Source organism: Lagenorhynchus albirostris, chromosome 7 (assembly GCF_949774975.1).
Source record: "Lagenorhynchus albirostris chromosome 7, mLagAlb1.1, whole genome shotgun sequence".
Lineage (NCBI taxonomy): Eukaryota > Metazoa > Chordata > Mammalia > Artiodactyla > Delphinidae > Lagenorhynchus > Lagenorhynchus albirostris.
The window spans coordinates 100024554-100046624 of NC_083101.1; the positions used below are offsets into that span (position 1 = coordinate 100024554).

The following is a 22071-nucleotide window of genomic DNA, read 5'->3' on the forward strand; positions in this document are numbered from 1 at the left end:
AAGTTGTAAAGGCTGAGAGAGGCCAAGTCTCTGCCAGGAGCACAGAGCACAGGGCTAAGAGGGGCCTGGCCCAGGACTAGACCCACGTCAAAGCTCAAACCTAGCACTTTTCCACTTGGCCAGGCCTTTTCTTATGCTGTAACTATACATATCCCATCCCTCTCCCCCATCAAAGGACAGATTACTTTCCCACCACTTTCATCTGATGATTTAAAAGATTTACATACTATGTGGCATGCATTATAAAAATAATTTCTATTTTTTGTATTGACCTAAGACATAATCATAAAACAGTGTATGATGAAGACCAAGAAGGACTGGAATTGGAATCCTGATGTCCTGATTCCATGTTGGATACAATTCCCACCTCATCATGCCTGCACTTGTTATGGGTCCCCATGTTCTGTACCTGATTTACAGATTGTACATGGTAAGCAGGAAGGGAGCATATTCCAGTGATTAGTAAAGTCCACTCCATTTGTACAGGATATACAGTTTTCTCCACCTTCTGATACATGGTATCCTGGGAAGGGAGAGAAAATCTGGTAAATGAATCCCCACAGGATTCCCAGGGGCTGGCAGTGGTGACTGGGAGACTCCTCTTTTGGCCATCAACAGAATCCAAATGGGGAAATTCATTTTACCTGGCATCAGCCAGTTCATCAATTCTGCATCTACTATATACCCTTGACTAACAATGCAGCATAAATATATTACAAGTCAATAAAAAATTCAAATATTATAGGAGCCACGTTAAAAGAGCAGAAGGAAACAGCTCAAATTAATTTTAATAATGCATTTTAATCAATATATTCAAAATAATATCACTTAAAGATGTAATAAACATAAAACAGTCGAATATTTTACATTCATTTTTCAAAGTATGTCTTAGAATACAGGGATTATTTCTCCCTTACATCACTCACTATTCGGAGTGGCCATATTTCAAGTGCTCAGTAGTCACATGGACCTAGTGACTACTAAATTGGACAGCACCATCAGGTCCCTAGAGAGTCACAGAAGAAAGTCTTAATCCCTGTCCTCAATGAGGTCCAGGTCAGTGGAAGACACAAACAAGATCAGAAGTAATATGACAATCACAGACAAGCCTTCAGTTAAAGTTCATGCCATCCTCCAAAACAATGGAAAGAAAAATGGGTCCTGTATGTAAAGAGTCAAAGAAAGATCCAGAGAAAGTGTGGCTTTGTGCCTTGGAATACAGAGGCATTCTCCAGGCACTGAGGTGAGACCTTGCAGGAGCTGCTGCTGCCTGGGAACGTATGTCCCGAATCATACAAAAATTGTTTTTGGCTTATTTCACATAGCACAGGTTTTTGAGGTTCATCCATGTTGTAACATGTGTCAGAATTTCATTCTTTTTTCAGGCTGAATAATATTCCATTGCATGTGTATAAAACATTTAGTTTATCTATTCATGCATGAATGGACACTTGGGCTTCTTCCACTTCTTGGCTATGATGAATATTGCTATGAACATGGGTGTACTAATATCTCCTTGAGACCTCATTTTTAATTCTTTTGGATATATACCCAGTAGCAGGATTGCTGGATCATACAGTATTTCTAGTTTTTAATATTTTGAGGAGCCACCATACTGTTTTCCACAACAGATGCACAATTTTTACAATCTCACAACAGTGTACATGGATTGCAATTTTCCACCTCCTCACCAACACATTATTTTCTGTTTTGCAATAGTAACCGTCAAATTGGTATGAGGTGATAACTCACTGTGGTTTTAATTTGCATTTCTCTTATGATTAATGATGTTGAGCATCTTCCCGTATGCTTGTTGGCCATTTGTATATCATCTGTGAAGAAATGTCTAGTTAAGTCCTTTGCCCTTTTTTTTTTTTTTTTTTTTTTTTTTTTGCGGTACGCGGGCCTCTCACTGCTGCGGCCTCTCCCGTTGCGGAGCACAGGCTTGGGACGTGCAGGCTTAGCGGCCATGGCTCACGGGCCCAGCCGCTCCGCGGCATGTGGGATCCTCCCAGACCAGGGCACGAACCCGTGTCCCCTGCCTCGGCAGGCGGACTCCCAACCACTGCGCCACCAGGGAAGCCCTCTTTGCCCATTTTTAAATTGGGATGTTTGTCTTTTTGTTCTTGAGTTGTAGGATTGATTTATATGTTCTAGGTATTAAACCCTTATCAGTTATTTGATTCACAAATATCTTCTCACATTCTATTGATTGTTTCCTTTGATGCACAGTTTTAAATTTTGATGTACAGAAAGTCCCCTACATACGAACATTCAAGTTGCGAACTTTCAAAGATATGAACATGCTTTTGGATGTCCAATCACGTAAGTTAGTTCATGTGTTTGGCATACATCGTCACGTGCGTGCATCCTCTACAAGTGGTTGTGCTTTTGTGTACTTTATTGTACATACTATATAGAATACAGTAGTACAGTATCTTTATTTCAAGCCCAGGATGTCCGGAAGCAAGCATAAAAGCAGCAGTGATGTATCTGGTACTAAGAAGCGCCAAGCGATAATGATGGAAAGAAAAGTGAAAATAATTGAGAGAGTGGAGCAACAAGACGAAGAAGAAGTAACTGAAGAACTGAAGAGTTTCATGATGCAGGAAATGGCAAGGGGATTTTCTTTACTTGAGGAGGCACTGTTAGTTTTTGAGGCACAGGATCTGAACGTAGATTGGTACACAAAGGCTGCAGCAGCCGTTCAGAGTGCAATCCAGGACTACTGTGTCATCTCTGATGAGGAAAAAAAAGGGCTACTACCCAGACATCACTGGATCAGTTTTTCAAGAGGGTAGCTAGAATTAAATCTAGCAAGGAATGCGAACCTGCAGCCAAAGGCCCCAGGAATGATCTCTGCCCATCAGTGGGCTGGCACTAGCCCTGTGAACACCTGGGCCCCAGCCCTGCCCACCAGCAGGCTGACATCAGCTCTGAGACATCTTAGGCCCCTCAGCCACTCTCTCTGGGATCCAGCCACACTCATCAGTGGGCTGACACCAGCTTTGGGACACCCCAGACCCTGTAGCTAGCCATGTCAGGAACTGGTCCCACTTCTCAGCAGTTGACTCTAGCTCTGGGACCCCTGGTCCCATAACCAGCCACCCTGGGACCTTGCTCCAACCACCAGTGGGCCAGAACTAGGCCTGGAATTCCTGGGGCTCCACAGCCAGCCACCTTGTGTCCCAGCCCTGCCCACCAGTGGCGAGCAGACACCACATTAGGCAGGGACTAGCAGCCAAGTGGACTGAGGGCCAGCCATGCCTACCAGCCCACCCATAGTAGTCAGCCTGCCACAACAGAAGGGCCCACACAGCACACATGGGGGCACCCCTAGAGCATATAGCTCCAGTGATGATAGGGGAGTGTGCTGCTGGGACATAGGACATCTCCTACAAAAGGTCATTTCTCCAAGATTGGGAAATGTAACCAACATACAAATATATAGAAATAAAAACAGTGAATTAGTAAAATGAGGTGACTGAGGAATATGTTCCAAATGAAGGACCAAGATAAAACCCCAGAATAATTAAGTGAAAATAGAGATAAGCAACCTACCCAATAAAGAGTTCAAGGTAATGATCACAAAGATGATAAAAGAACTTGGGAGAAGAGTGAATGGACACAATGAGATTTAACAAAGAGTTAGAAAATATAAAGGAGAACCAAACAGAGCTGAAGAATATAATAACTGAAATAAAAAATATATTAGAAGGAAGCAACAATAGATTAGATGATACAGAGGAATGGATCAGTGAACTGGAAGACAGAGTAGTAGAAATTACTCAAGTTGCACAAAAAAGAAAAAAGAATTTAAAAATACAGGACATTTTAAGAGACCTTGGACAACATCAAGTGTACTAAATTTGCATTATAGGGGTCTCAGAAGGAGACTAGAAAGAGGAAAAGGTACAGAGAACATACTTGAAGTCATAATAGCTGAAAATTTCCCTAACCTGGGAAAGGAAACAGACATCCTGGTTCAGGAAGCACAGAGGGTCCCAAACAGGATAAATGCAAAGAGAACCACATAAGGACACTGAAATTAAAATGGCAAAAATTAAAGATAAAGAGAGAGTATTAAAAGCAGCAAGGGAAAAGCAACAAGTTACACACAAGGGAACTCCCATAAGACTATCAACTGACTCTTCAGCAGAAACTCTGTAGGGCAGAAAGGAGTGGCACAATACATTTAAAGTGATAAAAGGGAAAAAACTACAATGAAGAAAACTCTACTTGGCAAGGCTATCATTCAGATTTGAAGGAGATATCAAAAGTTTTACAGACAAGCAAAATCTAAATGACTTCAGCACCTCCAAACCAGTTTTACAAGAAATGTTAATGGACTTCTCTCAGCATAATAGAAAAGACCACAACTAGAAACAGGAATATTTTGAAAGTAAAAAGCTAATTGATAAAGGCAAATATACAGTAAAGGTTGTAAATCCACTTATAAAACCAGTAGGAAGGCTAAAAGACAAAAGAAGTAAAATCATCTATATCCACCATAAGTAATTAAGAGATACACAAAACAAAAAGATGTAAAATATGATGTCAAAAAAAGTAAAGATTGGGGGTTGGAGAGTAAAAATACAGTTGCACTGTTGTTAAACTGTGTTCAAATTTAAGAGAGCATCAACTTAATCATACACACACACACACACACACACACACACACACACACACACACACACATAGATTGCTGTATATAAGCCTCATGGTAACCATATTTCAAAAATTTGTATTAGATACACACACGAAGGGAAAGTAATCCAAACAAAACACTGAAGATAGTCATCAAATCACAGGGAAGAGAGGAAAAGAAGAACAAAGGAACAAAAAACTACAAAACAACCCCAAAACAACAAAATGTCAATGCATACATATCTATTGATAATTACTTTAAATGTAAATGGACTAAATGCTCCAATCTGCTGCTTACAAGAGACTCACTGCAGCACTAAAGACATTCACACTGAAAGTGAGGGGCTGAGAAAAGGTATTCCATGCAAATGGAAAAGAAAAGAAAGCCAGGGTAGCAATATTAATATCAGACAAAATAGGCTTTAAAACACAGACTGTTATAAGAGACAAAGAAGGACATTATATAATGATCAAAGGATCAATCCAAGAGGATGATATAACAATTATAAATATATATGCACTCAACATAGGAGCATCTAAATATATAAGGCAAATATTAACAGACACAAAAGGAGAAAATGGCAGTAACAAATTTAGTAAGGGATTTTAACACCCCACTTACATCAATGGACAGATCATCCAGACAGAAAATCAATAAGGAAACACTGACCTTAAATGATACATTAGATCCCATCTAATAGATATATAGAGAGAACATTCCATCCAAAAGCAACAGAATACACATTCTTTTCAAATGCACATGGAACATTCTCCAGGATAGATCACATGCTAGGCCACAAAAGAATTCTTGGTAAATTTACAAAAATTGACATTTTATCAATCACCCTTTCCTATCACAACGCTATGAGACCAGAAATCAACTACAAGAAAAAAAACTGCAAAAAACATAAACAAGTTGAGGATAAATAATACAATACAAAGCAAGCAATGGATCACTGAAGAAATCAAAGAGGAAATTTAAAAATACCTGGAGACAAATGAAAATGAAAACACAATGACCCAAAATGTATGGGATGCAGCAAAAGCAGTCTAAGAGGGAAGTTTATAGCAATTCAACCTCACCTCAGGAAACAAGAAAAATCTCAAATAAACAACCTAACCTTACACCTAAAGGGGCTAGAAAAAGAACAAACAAAACCCAAAGTTAGTAGAAGGAAAGAAATCATGAAGATCAGATCAGAAATAAATGTAATAGAGATTTTAAAAACAATAGAAAAAAATCAATGAAACTAAGAGCTGGTTCTTTGAAAAGATAAACAAAATTGATAAACCTTTAGCCAAACGCATTAAGAAAAAAAGAGAAAGGGCCCAAATCTATAAAATCAGGAATGAAAAAGGAAAAGGTACAACTGACACCACAGAAGTACAAAAGATCACAAGAGATTACAACAAATAGTTATAGAGCAATAAAATAGAAAAACCTAAAAAAAAAGAAAAAAGAAAAAATCCTAGAAATGTCCAATCTCTCAAGACTGAATCAGGCAGAAATAGAAATTTTGAAGAGACCAATTACCCATAATGAAATTAAATCAATAATTTAAAAATTCCAACAAACAAAAGTCCAGGACCAGATAGCTTCACAGGGGAATTCTACCAAACATCTAGAGAAGAGTTAACACTCATCCTTCTCAAACTATTCCAAAAAATTGCAGAGGAAGAAATACTTCTGAACTCGTACTATGAGGCCAGCATTACCCTGATACAAAAAACAGACAAATATATGGGAAAAATTACAGTCCAATATCACTGATGAACATAGATGCAAAAATCCTTGGTAAAATATAAGTAAACTGAATCCAACAATACATTCAAAGGATCATACACCATGATCAATTGAGATTTATCCCAAGGTTGCAAAGATGGCTCAATACACGATGTAATACACCACATTAACAAACTGAAGAATAAAAACCATCTCAATAGATTCAGAAAAAGCTTTTGACAAAATTCAACCTCCATATATGATAAAAACTCTCAACAAAGTGGATATAGAGGGTACACACCTCAATATTATAAAGGCCATATATGACAAGCCCACAACTACCATCATACTCCATGGTGAAAAGCTGAAAGCATTTCCTCTAAGATCAGGAACAAAAAAAGGATGCCCACTCTTGTCCCTTTTATTCAACGTACTACTGGAAGTTCTAGCCATAGCAATCAGACAAGAAAAAGAAATAAAAGGCATCCAAATTGGAAGAGAAGAAGCAAAACTGTCACTGTTTGCCGATGACATGATATTATACATAGAAAATTCTGAAGACATCACCAAAAAACTGCTAGAGCTCATCAATGAATTCTGTAAAGTTGCAGGATACACAATTACTGTAGAGAAATCTGTTCTGTTTTTATGCACTACCAATGAACTATCAGAAATAGAAATTACGAAAACAATCCCATTTACTATTGCATCAAAAAGAATAAAATAACTAGGAATAAATCTCAGTAAGGAGGTAAATGAAATGTACTTGGAAAACTATAAGACATTGATGAAAGAAACTGAAGACAACACAAAAAGATGCAAAGATATACTATGGTCATATGTTGGAAGAATTAATATTGTTAAAATGACAACACTACCTGAGGAAATCTACAGATTCAATGCAATTCCTATCAAAACACCAGTGACATTTTTCACAGAAATAGAAAAAATAATTCTAAAATTTTTAATGAAACACAAAAGTCCCCAAATAGCCAAAAACAATTTTGATAAAGAACAAAGCTGGAGGTATCACACTCCTTGATTTCAAAATATACTACAAAGCTACAGCCATCAAAACAGTATGGTACTGGCACAAAAACAGACACATAGATCAATGAAATAGAATAGAGAGTCCAGAAATAAACCCACACTTATATAGACAATTAATCTATGACAAAAGAGGCAAGAATATACAATGGGAACAAACATGCCTCTTCAATAAATGGTGTTGGGAAAACTGTAAGGCTACATATAAACTGGACTACCTTCTCACACCATATAAAAATTTAAATTCAAAATGGTTTAAAGACACTAATGTAACACCTGAAACCATAAAACCTTCAGAAGAAAACTTCAGGGGTTCACTCTTTGACATCAGTCTTAGCAATATTTTTTTGGATACATCTCCTCAGGCAAGGGAAACAAAAGCATAAACAAATGGGACTATATCAAACTAGGATATATTTTTTGATATAATATATATAAATATATATTTTTTTCCTTTGGTCCCTCACTCCTCTCCTACTTGGATAACTGTGGTAATTCAAAAACTAATACATACCAATGAGTGCTTACCCCCTTGGGGGTGGTGCATGCATTTATCAGCTCAAAAGCAACCAGGTCAGCCTCCCCACTAGCCTCAGTGAGGGCAGTGCTGCCGGCTTCGGTGACTCTAGGTAACCTCGGCCCATTGCAGGCCCCATGGGGGCCATGACCCATTCAAATGTCTGCCCTATCAACTTTTGATGGTAGTAGCTGCCTGGACAGTGGTGACCATGGGTGATGGGGAATCAGGGTTTGAATCCAGAGAGGGAGCCAAGGAAAGCAGCAGGCATGCAAATTACCCACTCCCAACCTGGGGAAGTAGTATTGAAAAAAGTAAAAAAAAACACAAACCCAACACGTAAGACATGATTCATCGCATATAAGGGATTCTCAATAAGGTTATTAGCTGATTTCTCATTAGAAATAATGGAGGCCAGAAGGCAGTGGAGGGAAAAATACAAAGTGCTAAAGGAAAAAAAACAAAAACAAGAAACAACTTGTCAACCATGAAGTTCTATATCCAGCAGACTGCTAGCCGATTTCTGGATTTTGGACTTGCCAGCTTCCACAACTGCATGAGCAATTCTTGAAAATAAATCTCTGTCTATACATACAATTTCTATTGGATCTTTTTCTCTGGATAATTCTTACTAAAACAAATTTTTGGTACTTTGAGAGATTCTAGCAGAACAGAATCTTAAGGATGATGGGTTAGAATTGGTTCTCTAATCTGATTAGACTTAAACACACTGATGCCTTTATTTCCTATAATAAAGAGTGCATGGCCAAGGGGGAGGGGAGTGGGAGAGGGTTGGATTGGGAGTTTGGGAATAGCAGATACAAACTGGTATATATAGAATGGATAAACAATAAGGTCCTATTGTGTGGCACAGGGAGGTATATTCAATATCCGGTGATAAACCATAATGGAAAACAATATGAAAAAGAAAGTATATATATATGTATAACTGAGTCACTTGCCATACAGCTGTAATTAACACATTATAATTCAACTGTACTTCAATAAAAAATAAATTAAGAAAAAAGAGTGTACAGATAGTCCATGGATTGATGTTACAATAGAGGATATGCAAAATATCACCACTGGATCTTCTAATCAAATAAGAGACAAGGTCTCTTATAGGCACATGAAAAGATGCTCAACATTGCTAATTATTAGAGACATGCAAATCAAAACAATGAGATATCACCTCACACCAGTAAGAATGGCTATCATTTAAAAATCTACAAACAATAAATGCTGGAGAGGGTGTGGAGAAAAAGGAATCCTTCTGTACTGTTCGTGGGAATGTAAATTGGTACAGACACTATGGAGAACAGTATGGAGGTTTAAAAAAAATAAAAATAGAGCTACTGTATGATCCAGCAATCCCACTCCTGGGCACATATCTGGAGAAAAACATTGTTCGAAAGGGTACATTCACTCTAATGTTCATTGCAGCACTGTTTACAGTAGCCAGGACACAAAAGCAACCTAAATGTCCATCAACACATGAATGGGTAAAGAAGATGTGGTACATATATACAATGGAGTATTACCCAGCCATGAAAAAGAACAAAATAGTGACATCTGCAGCAACGTGGATGGACCTGGAGATTATCTTACTAAGTGAAGTAAGTCAGACAGAGAAAGACAAATATCATATTATATTGATTATATGCAGAATCTTTAAAAAAAAGTGATACAAATGAACTTATTTACAAAACAGAAACAGACTCACAGACTTAGAAAATGAACTTATGATTACTGGGGGGAAGGGTGCAGCGGGGAGGGATAGACTGGGAATTTGGGATTGACATGTACACACTGCTATATTTAAAATAGATAACCAACAAGAACCTACTGTAAAAAAAAAATTTAAATTCAGAAGTAAAAGTGCAATTTCTCCCCTTTACAAAGTCTTAGAGGTTAACACTATAAAGAGTTTTTGATGAATATCCTTTTTAGACCTTCTCTTTTTTTTTTTTTTGTGGTACGCGGGCCTCTCACTGTCGTGGTCTCTCCGGTTGCAGAGCACAGGCTCCGGACGCACAGGTTCAGCGGCCATGGCTCACGCGCCCAGCCACTCCGCCGTATGTGGGATCTTCCCGGACCAGGGCGCAAACCCATGTCCCCTGCATCGTCAGGCGGACTCTCAACCACTGTGCCACCAGGGAAGCCCCTTTAGACCTTCTCTTATGTGTACTACCTTTATAACTAAAAAAAGGTATTAAAAATATCAATAGACATGGAATAGCTTTACTACACTTGCATTTTCATAGTTTAGTTTCACACTTTGCTTCTGTGATCCAGCTATGAAGATGGTAACTTGGAAAATTTTTTTATTATAAACTCTAATAAAATGTTAAAAGTGAAAAATAAAAGAGACAAGGTCTAGTTGACCATTTATATTTATAATACCTTTTATATCTTTATATTTTAAAGGTATATTTTATTTTACTATTTTAATAACTTTTGGAATTTCTTTTAAAAATTGTGGTAAAAATATACAGCTTTCAATTTACCATCTTCACCGGTTTTTTTTTGTTTGTTTTTTTTTTGCTGTACACGGGCCTCTCACTGTTGTGGCCTCTCCCGTTGCGGAGCACAGGCTCTGGACGCACAGGCTCAGCAGCCATGGCTCACAGGCCTAGCCACTCCGCGGCATGTGGGATCTTCCCGGACCGGGGTACGAACCCGTGTCCCCTGCATCAGCAGGCGGACTCCCAACCACTGCACCACCAGGGAAGCCCCATCTTCACCATTTTTAAGTGTACATTTCAGTAGTGTTAAGTATATTCACAGTGTATGTTGTACAACAGATCTCTAGAACTTTCATCTTACAAAATAGAAACTCTGTATCTGTTAGGACTAATTCCCTGCCCCACTCTCCCCAGCCCTTGGCAATCATCTTCCTACTTTCTGTTTCTATGATTTTGAGTACTTTAAATACTTTCTATGAGTGTAACCGTACAGTATTTGTCCTTTTGTGACTGGCTACTTGTTGTAGCATGTGACAGGATTTCCCTCCTTTCCAAGGCTGCATAATATTCGATTGTGTGTATATAACACATTTTCTTTATCCATTCAACTGTTGGTGAACATTTGGGTTGTTCTCACCTCTTGGCTATTGTGAATAATGCAGCTCATATATGAAGGAGTATGCAAATATCTGTTTGAGATCCTGCTTTCAATTCTTTCGGTTATATTCCCAGAAGTGGAATTGGTGGATCATATGGTGATTCTATTTTAATCTTTCTTTAGGAGTCTTCATACTGTTTTCCATAATGACTGCATCATTTTATATTCCTACCAATAGTGCACAAGGACTCCAGTCCTTCCACATCCTCACCAACACTTGTCATTTTCTGTTCTTTTGATAGTGGCCATCCTAATGGATGTAAAGTGATATCTCATTGTGGTTTTGATTTGCATTTCTCTTATGATTAGTGAAGTTGAGCATCTTTTCATATGTTCATTAACCATTTTTTTTGCCTTCTTTGGAGAATTGTCTATCCAAGAACTTTGCCCATTTTTAAATTAGGTTATCTTTGTTGTGTTGTTGAGTGGTAAAAGTTCCTTATATACCCTGGATATTAACCCCTTATCAGATATACAACTTGCAAATATTTTCTCCCATTCAGTAGGCTGTCTTTTCACTCTTGATTGTTTCCTATGATGCACAGTTTCAGAGTTTTATGTAGTTCCATTTGTCTTTTTTTTGTTTTTGTTGCTGATTCCTTTGAACATTGTTATAAAACTAATGAACAAAGTGAGATTGGCTGCCTGCTTTTAATTTTGCTGGACACAATGGGGGTAGAAAACAATAAGCTCAAGGATTTTAATTCCCAGCTTAAGCACTGCATAAATGACATGAGAGCTTCTATGTCTGCCCTGAAAGAGACACTTATTTCCTGTAGCTGCAGAGGTGAGTGTGCTGAAAACCAAACCCAGTATCTAGTGGCTGAATCACAATACAAATTGTTCAGTACACGCCAAAAGAGCTGCTTGATTTTTCCAATTTAAATAGAATCTCGGGAATATGTGTGGGATGGATATTAAGGTTGTGAAATAATGGTAGAAAGAACATAAAGTTGGATTAGGCCACATTTATTGATATGGGTCAACTAATGTTGCAATTTGGGAGTTACAAAGGGCTCTAATTGTTTGTTTCTTCAGTTTGTTGGCTGGCTGAAACATTGACTAAAAAGTAGCTCACGGTAAATGAAGTTGAAATGCCAGACCTGCCTTGGTATACTACAGAGGAAGGGAAAGACTCAAAGAGATTGGAATGTTAGAGTGGGTTTGACATTTAAGACCTGCTCACACACTCTGGGATGTTCCAGAGGACACATCTTTCACTAGTACTCTGGGAAATAAATTTGTGAAGGGTCCCTAGCATCCTTGAAGAGCTCTGTGATTGCTCTTCTCTGTAGACCAGAAAGTACTGTGGGAACTGCGGCTACTGAACTGGGAAATCTAAATGTAATGAGGGTAATTGGATCCCAGGGTGGCAGGGGCCAAGTGGTGGCACTCAATGGCCAAACGTAAGCTGGGTGTGGTTATTAAATGGACAGCAGTCAAAGTAGTGCTCAGAATAGTCTTACTTGCAGAAACCTATGACATTGGTGGGTTGATCATGGCATTCCTAGAACTGAAATACATAGAAAAGTCTACTAAATTTGTACAAGATATGTATAAGTAGAAAAATTCTAGGTCAAGTGATCAAAAGTCTAACTTGAATCATAAAAACAGAGTCATGTCCCCTCAATCAATTCCCATCCTGTTTACAGACCTAGAACTCTTCAAATGAAGGAGAATCTGGGTACCCTTGAGGAAAAACCCTGGTATACTGCCAAAAGTTTATATTGTTAATCTTTCTCTGAGCTTTCCCCAAAGGGACCTACAGCCTTTTACCAGACTGACTGTGCTTTGGGGAAAAGGAAATAATCAGACCTTTCAGAGATCACTGGACATTGGCTCTGAACTGACACCAATTCCAGAAGACCCAAAACATCACTATGGTCCACATGTCAGAATAGGGGCTTATGAAGGTCTGGTGAACAATGGAGTTTTAGTTCAGGTCCATCTCACAGTGGGTCCAGTGGGCCCCCAAATACATCCTGCCATGATTTCTCCAGTTCTGAAATGCATAATTGGAAGAGACATACTCAGCAACTGGCAGAATCCCCATATTAATGTTTCCTGAGATGTAGAATGAGGGCTATTAGGTGGGAAAGACCAAGCGCAAGCCACTAGAACTGCCTCTACCTAGAAAAATAGTAAACCAAAAGCAATACTGCATTTCTGGAGAGACTGCAGAAATCAGTGCCACCATCCAGGACTTGAAGGGTGCATCCCCATGCATTTTGTCTATCTGGCCCGTGCAGAAGACAGATGGATCTTGGAGAATGACAGTGGATTATTGTAAGTTTAACCATTGCAACTGCAGCACCAGATGTGGTTTCACTGCAAAAGCAAATTAACACATCCTCTGGTACCTGGTATGCAGCCATTGATCTGACAAATGCTTTTTTCTTCATATTTGTTAGTAAAGACCACCAACCAGCAAGTCGAGCAATATACCTACACTGTCCTGCCTCAGAGGTACCTCAGCCCTCCAGTCCTGTGTCATAACATAATTCACAAGGTCTTGATGTCCTTTCCCTTATACACAACATCACACTGGTTCATTACATTGATAATGTTATGCTGACTGGATCTAGTGAGCAAGGAGTAGTAAGTACTCTGGTAAGATGTTTGTATATTAAAGAGTGGGAAAGAACTCCAACAAAAATTCAGGGGCCTTCTGCCTCATTGAAATGTCTAGGGGTCCAGTGGTGTGGGGCATGTTGAGATATCCTTTCCAAGGTAAAGGATAGGCTGTTCCCTCTGGCTCCCCCTACAACCGAGAAAGAGGTACAACATTTAATGGGCCTCTTTCAGTTTTAGAGACAACATATTCCTCATTTTGATGTGTTATTCCAGCCTATTACTGAGTGACCCAAAAAGCTGCTAATTTTGAGCGGTGCCCAGAACAAGAGAATGCTGTGCAGGTTGATTACACTGGACCACTTCCATCATGAAAAGGGGCATCATTTTGTTCTTACTGGAATAGACACTCTGAAGACGAATCTACCTTTCCTACATGCAATGCTTCTTTCAAAAGTACCATCCATGGACTTACAGAATACCTATCCACCACTGTGGTATGCCTCACACCATCGATCTGACCAAGGAACTCACGTGACAGTAAGTGAAGTGCAGCAATGAGCCCATGCTCAAGGAATTCCCTGGTCTTATGCTCTCCACCATCTTGAATCATCTGGCTTGATAGAATGGTGGAATGACCTTTCAAAGACTCAGTTACAATGCCATCTAGATGGCAATACCTTGTAAGATTGGGACAAGGTTTTCCATAAGGCCATATATGCTCTGAATCAGCATCCAATGTGTAATATTTTCTTCCATGGCCAGCATTCATGGATCCAGGAACCAAGGAGTGGAAATGGGAGTGTTACTACTCACTATTACCGCTAACTATACAGTAGCCAAAATTTTGCTTCTTGTTCCCATGACTTTATGCTCTACTGGCCTAGAGGTTTAGTTCTAAAGGGAGGAATGCTTCCACCAGAAGACACAACGATGATTCAATTGAACTGGCAGTTAAGAATGCCACCCAGCCACGTAGGGCTCTTCATGTCTCTGAATTAGCAGGCAAAGAAGTTACTGTACTGACCCTGACTGCCAAGGGGAAATTGAACTACTGCTACACAATGAAGGTAAGGAAGATCGTGTCTAGAATCCAAAAGATCCCTTAGGGTGTTTCTTAGAATTACCGTGCATTGTGATTAAAGTCAATGGAAATCTATAACAATTCGATTCAGGCAGGACTAATGGCTTAGACCCCTCAGGAATGAAGGCTTGTCTCACTCTAATATGCACAGCATATATGCATATGATCAGCTAAGATGCTTGCTGAGGGCAGGGAAAATGGAATGGGTAGTAGAAGATGGTTTAAATACCAGCTACGACTGCATGACTAGTTACGGAAACAAGGGTTGTAATTGTTATAAATGTCTTCTTTACTATGTTATGCTTGTGCTTTTGTATTTATATATGTTAAGCAAATATCTTTGCTTTCTTCCCTCTCTTATCCCCTTATCATATAAGATATATTGACTTTATATCATAGTATTTAAGTATTGTTAACTTACATCATAGTATTTAAGTTATGAGATAACATGGAGAAGAGTATAAGTCACCCAAGGACATTGCATCCTCTTCTAAAGAAAATATAGGTGTGTTTTCAGATGTATGCAGCAGTGTTGGATCATGTTAGAACTATGACCTTGTTATTGTCTTTATTTGAAGATTGAGTATGGTCAAAAAGATTTTAAATCTTAAAAATTTTTCTATTTGTTTTCCAGAGAAATAGAACCAATAGAGAGAAATGGAGTGTGTATGTGTGTGTGCTCGTGTGTGTATAGAAAGAAAAAGATATTTTAAGGAACTGGTTCACACAGAGTAGGCAGACAGGGAAGAGTTGCAGTTTGATTCTGAAGGCAGTCTACTGGCAGAATTCCCTCTTTCTCCAGAAAGGTGAATCTTTTTCTATTAAGACTTTCAACAGGTTGGATGAAGCTCACGCACATTAAGGAGGGTAATATGCTTCACTCAAAGTCTACTGATTTAAATGGTATCATATCTAGAGGGAAGAGATATGGGAACATATGTATATGTATAACTGATTCACTTTGTTATAAAGCAGAAACTGACACACCATTGTAAACCAATTATACTCCAATAAAGACGTAAAAAAAAAAATTACCTTCACAGAAACATTAGAACATTATCTGGGTACAGTGACCTAAATAAGTTGACACATCAAATTAACCATCACAAGGCCACCCCTTGTCAACTTGACACCCATACACATCTCCAGAAGATCCCTGTTAATGGGCGCACAATGTACAAAGATGTGATCTCTGACGACAATATATAAGGGGAGAGATGGAGATGTATAGGAACACAGTGTTTGGATTCCATTGAAATGTTGTCAGAATTATAAAAACTAGAATTTTATCAGTTTAAGATGGTAATTGTAATCTCCATGGTAACCACTAAGAAAATGACTAAAAAATACACAGAAAAGGAAAAAAGGGAATTGAAATAGTACTAAAAAAAATCAATCAAATTTTTAAAAAGGCAGTAATGGAGAAATTAAGGAACAAAATACATAAGACATAAAGAAATTAAATACCTAAGACCAGAAGTAAGTTTTACCTTATCAGTAATAGTGTTAAATGTAAATAATTTAAACTCTCCAATTAAAAGGTAGAGATGGTCAGACTGGGGAAAGAAAAACCAAAACCATAATTCTTCTACATGTTGTCTGTGAGTTCCCTGATTTATTTTTATCAATATTGAATATACTCTAGGGCTTCCCTGGTGGCACAGTGGTTGAGAGTCCGCCTACCGATGCAGGGGACACAGTTTCGTGCCCTGGTCCGGGAAGATCCCACATGCCGCGGAGCGGCTGGGCCTGTGAGCCATGGCCACTGAGCCTGCGTGTCTGGAGCCTGTGCTCCGCAACGGGAGAGGCCACAGCAGTGGGAGGCCCGCGTACCACAAAAAAAAAAAAAGAATATACTCTAAAAACCCTACCTTACAGAAAACTTAATAATGTATTATCATGATAACAATTTATATCAATGATAAAAATGTGATTATTTAATAATGGTGCTGGGGCAACTAAGAAGACTACTGGAAAACAATGAAATGTCTTTCTTACTCTCTTCTTATAAGAAAATAAAATCTGGGTGAATCAATGACTTAATTATAAAATAGAAAATAACAAAACTACTGCAAATATATATGAGAAATTTCTCTTACAATTTTATAAAGAGAAAGAATTATCTCAGTATATCCCTCATCCTTCCTAATCTGCTCTGTTCACCACCATATTAAAGCCCACCCATCTTGACCCCAGACCACAGCAACAGGTGCTGGAAGCCCTTGTGCATTTACAGTTTCGTTTTTGTGTTTGTTTGGGGCTAAGCTCTTCCCTGTCCACATCCTGACACTTTGACAAGCCCACACTGAACATCAAATGGAAAGGCACAAGAGTCTTTCTTATGATGCTCATGGAAATGCACAGTCTTAAAGGGTTTTTAAGCACCCCTCAGTACTACTCTTGCCAGCTCTGGAAGCCCTTGTGCAGAAAATCAACTTCTAACTCACTTTCCTTCCTGGGGTAAAGGAAACACGTGCAAAGCAAAAACCCCAGTCAACCACCCTGCCAGGCATGGTTTCTGCTGTTTTCCTGTGGCTCATAGAACCACATGGAACAGACATCACACCAGGTAGAAGAACCAGGGGTGCACTTCACAGACATGCCCTGGAAGGCTCTCCACCTGTTTCTGGTGTTGCCCCCTTTCAATCCAAGAGTGTGCTCTTATCGCATTGGTCCTCTGCCTAAAACAAACCTGATTCCTTCAGTCTTTCGCTTAAAACTTTTTGGAGTTGTCCCTCACTAACAAAATAGAACCCATGCTCCCTCCACGGTGTCCAGGACCCCGTGTGATCTCCTCCCACCTGTCCTGTTGACCTCTCCACCCTCCACTCACCCCAGCTGCCCCCTAGCTTTGCTAAAACAAGCCCAGCCCTGCCCCTTGGGGTGACAGTTCCCGGGGGCCCCCTCAGGAGCACTCTACCTGGCTCTCTGCACCAAAGTCACCAACCCCAGGAGGCCTTACCAACACCATCTCTGTCCCACCCATCACTCAATTATCCTCACGGTTCCTAGCTCATCTCTCTGACTGTCACGTTTGTCCATCTGTCTGGGTGTCATCCTAGGAGGAGTGTTCCAGGAGGGCGGGGGCCTCACGTCCTCCACTAGCACAGCGCCTGGCACACGGAAGACTTCCAGTAAATGCCTGTGGAATAAGAACCAGGAACTGCAGGAATCAGAAGACCAGAAGGACATGAAGATAAGGCAGACAAGGGTCAGGTAAGGGTTGGAGATCAGTCGTAGAATTTACCTGGGGGACACAACTCCCAGAAGCTGCGCCTCCATCCCTGTGGGGCAGCTAATTGTTGGTGAACTCCATCCTTCCCTGTGGGCATGATTGAGGCAGCTGTGACCTATAGGGACAAAACAGGGACAGGCATGAGTGGCTTCCAGACTCTCACCCCTCCCAGAATCCATTCCACAATCCTTTCACCTCACCTCCAAAACTAAGCAGAACTTACACCTTTCTCCCAGCTCCAAAGTCTTAAATATTCTTCAGTATTTATGTTTGAACTTCCATGATTTGGGGCTAGCCAAGTAACATACCCTTGAAAAACTCTCCTTTATCCTTTTCTCTTATAGAAGAAAACGTGTTTATTCTAGAAAATAGGAGGAGGTAAAATTTTTATAAGGATACAAAAACTATATATGATCCCCTCATCTTAGAAATAGCATCCATTAATGTTTTGTCTCATTTAGTTCCACTGTTTCACCATATGTGTGAATATTCTCTTTCTTTTACATACACACACACATTTACGAATGAGGGTTATATAATATGCAAACTTAAAAATATCAGGATACAGAGTCAAACATTAAATAATTTTTTGTTCACCAAATATTGATTAAATGATGAATTTCTGGTTTAAAAAGGTGCCTCAGACATCTAGACCAATAGAATAGAACAGATAGCCCAGAAATAGACTGTTGCATATATGGTCAAATGACTTGACAAGGAGTACCAAAATCATTTAATGGAGAAAGGACAATCTTGGGGAAACTGGATATCCATATGCAAAAATATGAACTTGGACCCTTACTTAACACCGTATACAAAAATTAACTCAAAATGGATCACAGATAGAAACATAAGAGTTAAAGCTATAAAACACTTAGGAGAAAACATAGGGGCAGTTCTTCATGAACTGGAATTTGGAAATGACTTCTTGGATATGACACCAAAAGCACAGGCAACATGAAAAAAATAGATAAATTGTGCTAACATCAAAATTTTAAACTTCTGTGCATCAAAAAAAACACAATTAACAGAGTGAAAGGGCAACGCACAGAATGGGAGAAATGTTTGCAAATCATATATCTGATAAGGGGTTAATATCCAGAATATATAAAGAACTCCTACAACACAACAACAATAATAATAATAACCATTTTAAAATAAGTAAAAGATTTGAATAGATGTTTTTCCAGAGAAGATGTACAAATGGCCAATAAGCACATGAAAAGATGCTCAACATCACGCATCATTAGGGAAATGCAAATCAAAACCACAATGAGGTACCACTGCACATCCATTAGGATGGCCACTATTAAAAAAAGAAAGAAAAAAAGAAACCCATAAACTACAAGTGTTGGCAAAGATGTGGAGAAATTGGAAGTCTTGTGCACTGTTGGTGGGAATGTAAAATGATGCAGCCCCTATGGAAAACAGTTTCCATAAAATTTGGGGGTTTCTCAAAAAACTAAAAATAAAATTACTATATGATCTAGCAATGTCATCTCTGGGTATACATCCGAAAGAATTGAAAGCAAGGTCTCAAAGGGTTATTTGTACACCCATGTTCATAGCACCATTATTCACAATAGCCAAAAGATGGAAGTAACCCAAATGTCCATCAGTGGATGAATGGATAAACAATGTGGTATATACATAAAATGGAATATTATTCACCTTAAAAAAGAAGGAAATTCTGGCACATGCTACAACACGGATGAACCTGAGGACACTATCCTAAGTGAAATAAGCCAATCACAAAAATACCGTATGATTCCGTTTACATGAGGTCCCTAGAGTAGTCAAATTCATGGAGAAAGTAGAATGGCCATTGCCGGGGTCTGGGTAGAGGGGAGAATTTGGATGTTGTTGTTTAACGAGTAGAGAGTTTCAGTTTTGCAAAATGAAAATAGCTCTAGAGATTGGTTGCACAACAATGAGAATATAGTTAATGCTAGTGAACTATACACTGAAAAATGGTTAAGATGGTGAATTTTATGCGATGTATATTTTACCACAATTTTAAAAAAACATTTAAGGTGCCTGACAAGCTGTCCCTAATGGAACCTGTCCAGGATCTATTAAATACCAGAGAGTCACAGAAAAGTGACAATTTGTGTCACAATCTCTGAGCTATAAATGACATAAGAGCAATTGGAGAAATTTGAATGAGGTCCGCGAATTAGATGGTAATGTGTCGATGTTAATGTTCTGATTTGAAGGTTGTATTGTGGCTATGGGGGAGAATGTTCCTGTTTGTAGGGAGTACACACCAAAGTGTTCAGGAATGATATTCATCATGTTAGCATCTAGTTTTCAGATGGTCAGGATAAAGGGTTTTGTACAATATATGCAAATTTTCTGTAATTTTGAGTGTTTTAATAAATTAAGAAAATATGTCAGAATAAAAATACAGCACCCTCCCCAGGACACAAAGGAGGTGAGCCTAGGGTTGGCCTCAGCATCCTGCCTAAGGACAGTTTCCAGGCTGAAGCTCAGGAAGGGACCCGACAGAGACCCCGTGGCCTCTTAAGGGAGTGAGAGGAGTTCCAGGAGGCTGAATGCAGGGCGAGAACTGGAGAAGAAAAGCTGCCCAGAGAGAGCTCTGGAGACGTGCAGAGGGGCCCATCCAGTGTGTGGGTGAGTGCTCATCTGTGCACGCGCGGGAGGGACCCACCCCCGGCTGAGAAGAGACCACTAGAAACCAGCAGGCTGACAAGGATAGAGGCTCGCCCGGGGCTGGCACTGTTCATGCTGCCATTAACCAGAGTGGACAGACTGCATAATAGGAGTGCTGCCTAGATATCAGTGGTTAACTGCTATGTCCTTTGTAGTTAATGAATTTAATGCCCAAATAAGGCAAGTGTAGCCCAGGCATCGAACTTAAAAGCAAATATTGGAAGATCGAACTGATATTCAATTTTCTTTACTATGACTGGAACAATATCCAGCCCTCTTTAAAAGAACACAACAAAAATGAATACCTAAGAAAACAAAATTCACAATCTGTATCACTTAATAAAAAGTGACAGAGCAGGAAGCAGGAAAACATCAGAATAAGTAGGAAAAATTCAATTAATAGAAATTGTAGAAAGTGACAGAGACCATTGAATTAATCCATAAAGACTATAAAACAGCTATTTGAATGTTATACTCAGGGACATAAAAGAATAAAATGAACACAATCAGGAGAGAGATGGATGACATATAAAAGACAAACAAACAAACAAGAGCCAAATGGAACTTCTAGAAATTTAAAAAGTAACCATATCTGTAATGACAGATATAGTGATCGGGATTGGAACAACTAGATGTCCACATGCAAAAAACAAATCTAGATACAGACCTCAGGAAGGAAAGAATACCTGCCATCTAGCAGCCTTCACCTGCGGCCACCTGTGGCCTGAGGAAGCTCAGGATGTGAAAACCCTGAGGAAACTCAGGATTTGAAAACACAGGATTCTGGCCCCAGATAGGTTAGGTGCATACTAAAGGAATGATTTCCGTGAGACCTGACTCTTGCATCTTCCCATACATAGAAAGGTGCTAAATTCCTTAACTTGGGATATCTGGGTTTTCTTTCATTAACAATAATCTTTTGATGTTCCCAACTACCTGCCCTTTGTTGCAAACTCCTATATATCCTAGCTTCCCCTTCGCCTCCTCCGAGCAGTTCTCTCAGGGTTACTTGAGATGCTGCCTCCTGGGCTTGAAGTCCTAAAAATTCCCACCGAGGGACTTCCCTGGCGGTCCAGTGGTTAAGACTCCATGCTTCCAATGCAGGGGTCGTGGGTTTGATACCTGGTCAGGGAACTAAGATCCCACATGCCATGCGGCATGGCCAAAACCAAATAAATAAATTATATTAAATAAAAATTCCTGCTGAATAAAACATAACTCTCAACTTTCAGGTTGTGATTTTTTTTTTTGTTTTTCGTACGTGGGCCTCTCACTGTTATGGCCTCTCCCGTTGCGGAGCACAGGCTCCGGACACGCAGGCTTAGCGGCCATGGCTCACGGGCCCAGCCGCTCCGCGGCATGTGGGATCCTCCCAGACCGGGGCACGAACCCGTGTCCCCTGCATCGGCAGGCAGACTCTCAACCACTGTGCCACCAGGGAAGCCCCTGGA

General features: G+C 39.5%; 1 protein-coding gene across 1 annotated transcript in view; it reads right to left on the reverse strand.

Moving 5' to 3' along the window:
- Window positions 1-22071, reverse strand: part of LOC132523866 (tumor necrosis factor receptor superfamily member 10B-like) — a 48535-nt gene that overhangs the window by 22161 nt on the left and 4303 nt on the right. The window contains exons 2-3 of the mRNA XM_060155669.1: window positions 17960-18062; window positions 410-523 (exon numbers count right to left, since the gene is read on the reverse strand). Coding sequence (XP_060011652.1) covers window positions 410-523; window positions 17960-18062 — 217 coding nt within the window. The remainder of the gene's footprint in view (window positions 1-409; window positions 524-17959; window positions 18063-22071) is intronic.